Below are 11158 nucleotides of genomic sequence, written 5' to 3'. Positions count from 1 at the left end.
TCCGCATTGCCTTACGCTCTGTGGCAGGGTGCGCTTGTTTTGAGTTACAGAGAGTCGAGGTGTCACTGCCATGGGCGGGGACGGAGGCGTCATGGGCGTGCCCTGTGCGGATTTCAGCGTTATCTCAACGCACAAATCAAACGTCCCCAATCACGTTGACCTCACGTCAGACTCTCTCGGGCCATGTGACCGCGAGTTGTGGCCGGGAGGTGTTTTCTTGCAGTATGGCCGAGCAAGCGGAGACGGCGAGCAGAGGGTGAGTGTTTCCTCAAACCCACCTCACGAACGAAGCACGTACAGTGACACGGACGACACTCAGCTGGTCATATCTGTTGGCATGACAACCACACTGTGTCACTGCGTGTTACTGACCCACACTAACTGAACAGAGACAACTATTCAAACACAGGACTGTTTTAACTTGTTTAACTTGTCAAACCTTCGTGTGTTGGAACATGTTTAACTCTGTGGACACCTAACATCCAGGTAAAACACGCACGAGCAGTTTGCCCATAGGTTTTTACACCAAACTGGACAAGAAACACGTTGTCAGGTGTGTTACAGGTGTTTATGTGCTACTTTTACCAGAATTATTTGGTTCTGCTACGATATTAGTTGTACAAAATGGTGAAGATGGGCAAAACTCAAATGTTTTGATTAAGTAGAAGTAACAAAATACTAAGTTAAGTCTTGTATTCAAGTTTTTATTGAAGAAAAAGTATAAAAGTAGGGTATTAACAACAGAATGTAGTTAAATATTAAAGTAAAAGTACCTGGTGGGTAGAATGGTGCCTCTCAGAGAGTTATATTATTATATATATAACATATCATTCATTTTTTAAGACTTAAGCATCTCCGTAATGGTAGATCTGGTGGTGGTGGAGCTTATTCTAACTCTTGTGGAGTAAAAAGTTTAATATTCCCCTCTGAAATCGAGGAGTCGAGGTTTAAAGTAACATAAAATTGAACTCAAGTAAAGAAGTAGCTAAAAAAAGAGTAAATGTACTTAGTTACTATCTACCACTGCCACCTGTAAATTGAATTATCTGTATATACGGTATGTTGGATGTGCTCTAATTTCCTCGAGCACCCCGATGTTGTAAACGACAACTGGATGAACCTTGAACCTCGGATGATGAGTTCACTGTAGCTCTCATTCACTTTTTGTTTCATTTTGTTCCTGCTGCAGGGTTGTTCAGAGGATGCTGTCCGTCGTTGGTGCTCATAATGTGGCCAGCAGTGTGTGGGGCTACGTGGACACAACAATAAGGTAAGCCTGCTCTCCGACCATCCACACACAGTCACTGCTGCCCCTTCAATCACAGGACAATCTGAGATGCAGCATCGTCACAGATGTAACGTTAAAGCCCTGCTCTTCTCAGAAATGTGTTTACGTCACCGTGATGTTTGAGCTTCACTGTGCGGATCGATGCTGGTGCAGCGATGGACACTAGAAGGCTGTTTTCACATCGATCTGCTGTAGGGGGAAAGTTTCGTCGTGCTCATCTTAAATCAGAACTAGTCTGCAGCCAGTCGTGCTCCCAGATACAACTTATACAAGTGTGATGTGTAAACCTGAAAGCTCCAGTGCACTTAAACTAAGAATGGGCCTTACAGTGAGGTAGGAGACATCTTTTAAAATGAAAACTATTTATATATTATAAGAGATTTTGAGGGATTAAAAAAAAAAACTTGTATCAGACACAAATCATTCTCCCAAAATGTAAAACTTTTTTATATCTCTTCGAACATGTTTGATGTGGATCTCTGATATAGATGTTCCCACACTAACAGTAGTCTGACAATGAGCTTTTAACATGTGTTTTAATTAACTTGGTTTAAAAGCAACAAGTCTTACTGGAGAACTCACGAGTTTAAATATCGGCAATGAATAATTTATCAGGTACACCTACAGTATGGTAAGACAAGAGTATTTGCATAGCATATGTCAACAACAAAGTGCTTTATATAAAACAATAAAAGCATTGGGATAAAGTGCAAACGCATTATGAAAGGACATTAAAATACAGTAAAGAGCAGAAACAATAAAATAGAATAAGGCAGGTATAAGATTTAAAGGAATAAAAGTTCTAGTGCAGTGCAAGGATTGAATACATTTAATGTAATTACAACAAACAACAATAATAATAATTAGAATAATGATTTAAAAAATGAGACCACTCTTAACACGACGGTCCTGCAATAAATCCTAGCTTCATCAAAGATCTTAATGATGTTCCATCTTAACTGAAGCTCATTTTGCAGGCTGTAGGCTGTCAGATTTTATTATATTCTTATATATTGTCTATCCCATTAAAATGAACAGGGGCCGTACAAAATGATAGAAACACCTCTCATCTGACAGCCGTGCAGTTCGGGATGTTATGCAGAACCTGAAACACTGACTCAGTCCCACACATAAGCAACAACAATCTCATCAGTGTCCTCTAATCATTACAATTAGTCATCAATAATAACTCACACATTAGTTTATCATGAGAAAGGCTTCAACGATCCAGTCACAGTCCAGGACACTGATATGAGGATGAGGAGGATATTTTTTTTTAATGGATTTTGTTACATATAAAGATATTTTATATTTATTTATTTATATTTGACATTTTATATTCTACTTATGTCATGATTTATACAGACTAGTCCTACCTGTGTGACATGTCTTAGATTCTATATTTCCTTTTTACTTGCATGTTTCTCCTTTACATGTTGTTTGAGCATTGAAGGAGGGATAGTTATTCCTGATGACTGCTTCGCTGTAATGAGAAATAAAGAACGTGAACACAGCACACCGAGCAGCTGAAGCAAAGGTCATCAGATGTCACACTTTAACAGTTAATACTAACATTCAGTCATATACTCTTTTTTTTTTTTTTTAATATACTTGTTTTATTTCTGTGTATGTGTGTGTAAATCCTTTAAGTCCCACGCTGCAGTGACTCTGTGTCCCTTCTGCGGTTCATAAAGATGATGCTCATAAACCTGATGATTGAAGATGAGCTTTTCTGCCTGTGTAGGTGGTGCTGGATCCCCAACTGGCTGCCGTCATGGTGTCCCACCTCTCAGATGCAGCTCCAGACTGCAGAGGACATGATGCTGCGATGTAAGGATCGTTTAGTTTCCACACATGACTGTCAGAGTGTGGGAGTTGTGCTTATGAAAAAGAGTGATAATGATATGGAAGACATCTTCGTTTCTACTGTATTATTCTCTGTTTTTGTGCAACACGAGTAGGAACTACACTGCACCCCTGCTGTATTGTCTCAGAGATGAGGGCTTTTCAGATTTAAATTTTTATTTTTGTCGACAAAATATTCATTTTCTGTGGTGAAATATTGAGATACAGTAAATGCTAATCTTCACTTTTTAGCAGTGTGGGTGTGTTTTTTGCACGTCCTCATTATTAAAGTAATAAATGATAGTGATATTTGTTTTTAACTTTTTTTGTGATATTCATTGTTTGTTAAATTTGCTAAATATAAATAAATATTTAGATATATTGAATCTTTTAGCAACCCCACAAATTCTGCTGTTTTTAGCTTACAAGGCCTTAAATGATCCTAAACACACACCAATGAACTGTAGTCTTGGATGTAAACACTTCAGCAAAAACTATAGTTGTTTAAATCAACTAAGTGGTTAAAACAAACACAAACGGCAGGACGTAGGATTGAGGCTATGCTACTGTATCTTTTCCAGAAACAATCACATCTCTACTTTCCTCTCTCTCTTTGCTCTCCCTTGTCTTTCCAGGTGTAGACAGCATGTTCTCCAAACAGTACGTCCCCATCTCCAACGGCAACCGGCTCTGGACCCTGAGCTTTGGCTGTGACCACGTCAAAGACAAAACCCCCCTGGTCCTGCTCCATGGGTTCGGAGGCGGAGTGGGCCTCTGGGCTCAGAACCTGGATGCTCTGTCCCAGCGTCGGCCCGTATTCGCCCTGGACCTTCTGGGCTTCGGGCAGAGCAGCAGGCCTCTGCTCTCCACAGACTCCCGGGAGGCAGAGGACCAGTTTGTGGAGTCTATAGAGCAGTGGAGGGCTAAAGTGGGTCTGGAGGCTATGATACTGCTGGGACACAACCTGGGAGGGTACCTGGCTGTGTCCTATTGTATGAAATACCCAGGCAGGTGGGTGCAGATTATGCGATTTCTCTTATCTTACTGTAGGTTGTGCTGTTTTTAATTTAAAAGGGATCTTTTATCCTGAAGGTGCTGATCTTGTTGATATGAGCTGCAGCTGATGTGATAAATGTTTTACCAAGGGCAAAGCAGCAGCCAGGACACGTGGATGTAGTTCAATCTGAAACATTCAGCAAACAAGACGTTTTCACTGACACTGAGAGATGGAGGATGGCAGGCTTTTGTAATGTTTTAGGCTTGAGCGTCAAAGAGAGAATCGACTGTGACTGTTGTTGCAAAGACTCATTCGTAGCTGCAAGCCTTGAGGCCTACTTGCTTTATGTCAGCAAATCTGATATATATAATAATCAATTAGTGACCACATCAAACCTCCACGTGGGTATCAAAACCAATCATCACAGTGTGATGTAATACAGCCAACTAAAGCAGGGCGCAGTGTTCTCTGCATAGTGAGGCACTATAGTTTATAGTTTGTCATTACAAATAAGACATGGAATGGTCAAATAGAAAAACAACCAATAAATATACAAGCAGTAAATCAAAACCAGAGCTCACCAGGCTGCCTGGATGGAGTCCTTATCAACAGTGGTTAAAGTTACACATCACACACAATAATGAACACAATTATAACATCAAATGGGTCACATGTCAACGTACTAAGTGAATTAGTGCCGAATCTCCCTCGTGCAAGGATCTTACATAAATAGTTGCCTCATCTATGATGAAGAAGATACAGAAAAATAGACATGCTTGGCAAATAAAGCATCTTGTCAATATTTTAAAGACACCCCAAAATTTCACACGTCATGTTTTCAGGGGAGCTCATGTCTTATTTAGAGGAGGTAAGCTCCCCCCGACTCTGCTGTAGATCCCATCCTGCTCTGATCTTGTTGTTTTTGGCAGCAGCAAGCAGCTGTTTTCAGAGAAAAACCAGTAAAAATTCACTGTAGACAGACACAGTGAGAGACTTACTGGTGAACATAATGAAGCATTCAGCAGCTAAAGAGCAAAAAAAAATTCCCTCAGGACTTGGTAGAAAGCAACACACAGCTGAAAGAGATTGAATATTGGATTGACGTCGATCTGGTGTCCAAATAAATGACAATGTTGCTCCTTAACAGCTGTTTTCTAACAAGTTCACCTCATCAACTTAAAAGCTGATGATACGTTGTGTTTGTAACTTGGTACCGCTGCCCTCAAGTGGGCAAAAAAAACCTGATCGTGTGATATGGCCAAAATACTCGAGATCGTGTCCCTCGTGTCAAGACCCAAGTTGTGCGAAAGCAGAATTATCCTTTTCTCACGACTGTTAATAGACAAAAGATCAAACGAGCAGTCTCTGCCCAGAGGGAGAAAAATGAGTCTGAATTGAACAGTGTTTTGAATAATGATCCTGGCCTTTTACTGTTAACATGACTGTAGCAAAATATGCCAGCATGTGTTCAGGATATAGTTGTGGCAGTGTGCCTGTAGGTCCTGGCAGCCTGTGATAACAGCAGTGTCCTCCAAGCCTCTCTCCTCCCACTAGACTCTATCTCCTGAATCATCTTCTCTCGCTGCGTCTCCAGCTCCGAGCTTCCAGCAGGCGCCCGGCTCTCCCCGAGGGACGTTCTGATAAAATGTCCCCAATCCCTTATCGCCCTCCTCCATCGCTAATGCTAAAAACATCGCTCTTCCTGTCCTCTTATTGTTATCTCAGTGTTCCAAATGGCCTTTAAGTTATAACATGAGATGTTCTTAATCAGAGACATGTGTCCTCATTTAAGCTGAACTGTGCTTATTGTTCTTGTGATGGCCTACAGAAAAAATATGGAATACATCATAATAAATTACAAATTGAGGGCCTAAAAATAATTATCTATGCCAGGTGAAGCCCAGGGGATCATATGTTTGGTCCATAGACTGTAAAAGAAGCGGACGTAGCCACCGTGACGTGACCCATTGGTTTGTGGACTGCTCTTTGGCGAACTAAGTTTAAGTTTAGCATTTTCAAAATCACCATCTTGGTTTAGCAGCTGTAGCCATCTTGATTTTAGAGTCTCTCTGATTGGTTAGGTTAAGGCATGAAGGTAGACCCAACATGAAGGATATATACTGCTTCAGGGTCTATTTTACTCAAAATCGGATCATAATTTACAAAACGAGCATCATGCTGTATTGACGAAGACTTGAAACTAGCAACTGAGACCATGAAGTCATCAGGGAAGTGTTAACTGAGGTAATACATCAAGTGAGAAGTCGGCTCATTTTCTCTTCAACGTTCATACACTCGGACTTCTTTTTGGAGCCAGTGCAGTCGCCCCCTGCTGGCCATTAGAAATAATGCAGGTTGAAGAAACTTGAGCGCTGGCTTCACTTTTCAGACCCTGAAGCTACATCCACTTCTTGTATGCAACCCAAACAGCAGGTGAATGTTTCATTTGTTTGTATCCTACAGAGTAAAGCACATAGTGCTGGTGGAGCCCTGGGGTTTCCCTGAGTGCCCAAACACAGCAGAGGCAGACCGTCCCATCCCGGTATGGATCAAAGCCCTCGGCGCCATGTTCAGTCCCTTCAACCCTCTGGCTGGCCTGAGACTGGTCGGACCGCTGGGTAAGACTGGATTAGACGAACCTTAGTGATCCCTGAGGGGAAACCGAGTAGTCGCTGCAGCACAACAGGATACAGTGAATAAAAATGAGGCTACAAGTAGAGCAAAAAGAGTAGTTTTAAACATCAGAGAACTGACTAATAGACTGTTTATTTAAATGAGATGAATGATATGAATGTAGGGTATGCAAAAGAGTAGCTGAGCATCAGGAGGACACAGGGAGAAACTGAAGGAGAAATCTGAACATATTTGCAGACTAAAAATGTGTTAATGGTAACGTTGAATCACAGCTCAGTAAAGACAGAAGAACCATGGCTAAGATGGTTTATTAATGTATGTTTGTTAATATACCAAACCAGTCATATGGTGAGCAAGAATCCCACTAACACTGCTCTAATGTTTTGACTTCGAAGAGAAATCTAGTCAGCCTTTGTGCCCTCCAACCCTGCCCGTTGATGATAACCATGTAGAATGTAATGAAGCAGCCTCGCCTCTTTAATGGCTACACGCTTATCTTTGACACCTGAGCGTCTCCTCTGTGGCCCCTGCAGGTCCCACTCTGGTCCAGACTCTGAGACCCGACTTCAAGAGGAAGTTCTCCACCATGTTCACTGACAACACTGTGTCAGAGTACATCTACCACCTGAATGTGCAAACCCCCAGGTCCGCCTCTCAGTCTCCATTTCCCTGCCGAGCCTCATTTACGCCGCTTATCTTAATAACTGCAATGAAAGCATTTTATTTTATTACCTTTTGTTGCACTTATTTGAGAGTTTAACTACTTAATGTTATGTCTTGTCATCAACATTTGCCGCCATGTGCTGAGTTAGGTGTTCTTCTGTGTTGTCGCAGTGGGGAAACGGCTTTTAAGAACATGACCGCGCCGTACGGCTGGGCTAAGAGGCCGATGCTGCAGAGGATGGACCAGCTTGAGCCTGAGATCCCCATCACCATCATCTACGGGTCCCGCTCAGGCATAGACAGCAACTCGGGCAGCGCCATCAAAGAGATGAGGCCACACTCTCATGTGGAGATCATAGTAAGTCCATGGTGTTCTCTGGATGAGAGAGGTGGAGGTGGTTTCATACTCTTTACTCTTTGTACCCTATCATGAGTTTTTCCTCACACCTTTCGTCTGCATCAGATATCTGAACTTTGAACTAAACTCTGTGAGGAAAAATACAGTAGTATTGATTCTGTAATATAGTAATGTAGTATAAATGATCACTTATATAATGTAAAATACCTGTAGTACATTCATGTATATAGGCCAACTATACTGGCAAGGCTGTGATGATTACTGGGGAAAAAATCTCTAAACATTTCTCAGATATCACTTTGTGTTCCCAGTGTCTCCAAACATCATTATCAATTAAGAGTCATTCATATACTGTAGTCAGACTGTACATTTACATTATTACAGTGTTAGAACTGAACTTTTCACATACAACAGTTTCTTCAAATTACTTTCATTATAAAGTTCACTGTTCAGCTGAAATCATTTTTGGCTACAGTACAAAACAATGGCTGCGTGCCTTCCCTGCCAGTGGACACACCATTAAAGTCAGCAATAATAGTCATATGTTCCCACATAAGACAGATGTAAAAAACAGGATCAAATGATTCTGGGTGGTCTGTGTTGTTATTTTACCTAAATGTACCACCACATGACCACATAATTAAAATAAGGCAGATACTATTTCCAGTAATACCATTTGCACCTAGTATGAAACAGCCATGGTGGCTATTTACACCCAGGTGTTTGTTGGAAGAGGCACATTTTGTGTTTAAAGTTCCCTCCCCTTTACATTTATAACTTATCATTTTTACCCAAACCACCGTCTTTTCCTAAACTGATCCAAGTAGTTCTGGTTCCTAAACCCAGCTAAACTGCAACTGAAATTTTAGAATTAGATTTATACTGTTTTTATGATTATTTTTCACACGTTCTGCTTTTAAAAATGTAATTTATGGAAAAGATTTCTCATTTAATGTACTTAAATAATGAACATACATACGAGCATAGTAAAATGAACATAGTAAAAATTGTGACCAGTAAATGTAATCTCAAGGATCCTCTGCTTTAAACTGTATCTGAGTGTCTTCATCACCAAATCAGTTGTCATCATGGTGACGGTGTGACTTTTTAACATCATGACAGCAAGTTAAATATTAGTAAATGGACGCTTAGTTTAGATTATTTGTCGCTCTCCTATTTTTGCCAGGGTCTAAAATGGACCTCCATACTCATAGTAACAAATGTTGACCCCCACATGCAAGATGAGAAAACATTTTAGGACTATAAAAAGTTAAAAAGGGGATTTCTAAATCACATAGTGATGTTTTTAAAAAAGGAATCAATAATTAGAATAACAACATTTCCTTATATTTTCTATTATTACTCCCTTCGTCACCCACATATTATATGTATTAAAATGTATTGATTTCCCTGTGAATAATCTGTTTCTAATCTTTTTTGACATCGTGTGCCATCACACTCACTCTCACGGGGCTGTTACTGAAGGGGAAGTGTGAGGTCATACACTGCAGGCTTATGAAACTTGCTCCTCTGTTATAACATGTTGAGACATGCTGAAGTTGCAACCACATTTGTGTTGTTACTATTGAGGAAGTTCTCTACTAACTGTTTTTTACTAGAGATGTTTTTAGAATTGAAGTTATTTTCATCTTTCTTCTATAAAGAAGCATTAAAACAAAGACACAGTGCTCTCCAGTAAAAACCATGCTTTTTTTTATGGCCTCTCCTTATATGCTGCCTCCTTCTTGATCCTCCCTGCAGACGATCCGTGGAGCTGGACACTATGTCTACGCCGACCAGCCAGAGGACTTCAACCACAGAGTTTTGCAAGCGTGTGATAAAGTGGACTGCAGCAGAGAGAAGTCTGGTTACTGAACTCTGGAGAAAAAGGGGAGCATCAACAGCAGCTGGTGTGGAAACACGGGATCGCACTTCCTACAAGCAAGAATGAGGTGTGTTTGGACAGAAAAAAAATATCATAAAGGAGCAGTGATCAGAGTTTGAGTCATACTGTGATGTCAGCTGACCACTGATTCAGTGATATTCTCAGAAACTTGGTGAATACAGGCTCTGAGCTGACATCAGTGTTGAATTAACCACCATTACAGGCATTCCTACAGTTATCAAATAGTGCCTGTGGGCCTGCATCACATGCTCCTTTTACATTTCACTGTGCACATACACTCAGTACTGTAGGTGGTGCTGCAGCATTTTGGTCACTTGATTGAAGCACTTGTTATATTTTTTTCCCTTCCTCTTTTAACTGCAGTGAAAAATGGAGGGATTTTAAAATTCAAATATTCTGCTGAACATGCAGCCAGAAAGCCTCAGTGTGTGTATATTATTGCCCGTGCGTGGCCTTTAATAGCTGCTGTAGTAGTCTGGGTCAAACATGGAAGTAATAACTTAACTAGATTAGTTTAAAACAGTGTATTTTTATATCACGTGAAAGTACTTAAAGTGTGAATAAATACCCACATTTCTGCTTATTTTTATTAAGAAATTCAAAAGTTGATATTTTTGGAGAGTATTTTATAATATGATATAATATTATATTTAGCCACCCACTAAATTATATCAATTAGAAACATAATCAGTGTCACTGCCTTCAAAAAGCTCAGTTCCAGTGTCAAGTGTTGGCTGTTTCCTGTGTAGCGCTTAACCTGTGGTTTGTGGGTTTTCCATATGATTCTGATACAGGCAGGAAGTGTACTCTTCAGTACAACACTGCGTCAGCACCAGGAAGCAGCTATGGATTTATCTGCAGCCTCTAATAGTCTATTTTACAGCGGCTGTCCTCTGTGCGTTCATTCATGTAATGGTGACTTTCAAACATAGCCTTTACATGCAGTGTGCAGTAGGCTTGTGTGAGGTGCCATAGAGTTTCTATTGACTCAAGCTGATCCATATAGGATTACTGTAACAATGGAGACATACATAATATTTGCCTTTTTTATTTATGTAATGATTTCTTTGTTTCTTTATTTCAAACCCTCAATAGCAAATAACATGAAATTAAAGATTAAACCTAAAAATAATCATTTAGAAGCATTTTACAGAAATGTCAATTGAAGTTGTTTCTCGGTGCTAAACTGGGACACCAAATAGCTTTTGGCTCGTTTGGACACCAAACCAGTGTCTGTCTCTCACCTGGATTTGAGGTGTACTGACAAACATATCTGTTGTTCAGTCACAGCTCTGTCTACTTGTAGTACCAGCGTGATGCCAGACATCACACTTCACTGGTGTCTCTGAGCAGTAAGGTATAAAGGAACACTTTACCCATTTCTCAAATCAAGGTCAGGTCTGTGATGCTCAGACTGAAGTCAACGTTCCATCTTTGCAGCAGGACTCCAATGTGTCTAAAAACATG

The 11158-nt window shown here is 40.4% G+C and overlaps 1 protein-coding gene across 1 annotated transcript; it reads left to right on the top strand.

The window, feature by feature from the left end:
* Positions 1-224: 224 nt before the first annotated feature.
* abhd5a (abhydrolase domain containing 5, lysophosphatidic acid acyltransferase a) lies at positions 225-10473 on the top strand. The gene is made up of 8 exons (XM_070834975.1): positions 225-256; positions 1190-1270; positions 3033-3118; positions 3769-4144; positions 6594-6748; positions 7298-7409; positions 7599-7785; positions 9547-10473. Exons 1-8 carry the CDS (start codon positions 225-227, stop codon positions 9658-9660), a joined length of 1143 nt encoding a protein of 380 aa, XP_070691076.1. The 3' UTR covers positions 9661-10473.
* The last annotated feature ends 685 nt before the right edge of the window (positions 10474-11158 follow it).

Source organism: Pempheris klunzingeri, chromosome 8, assembly GCF_042242105.1.
Source record: "Pempheris klunzingeri isolate RE-2024b chromosome 8, fPemKlu1.hap1, whole genome shotgun sequence".
NCBI classification, from domain to species: domain Eukaryota; kingdom Metazoa; phylum Chordata; class Actinopteri; order Acropomatiformes; family Pempheridae; genus Pempheris; species Pempheris klunzingeri.
This window is presented reverse-complemented; position numbering and strand designations above follow the sequence as displayed.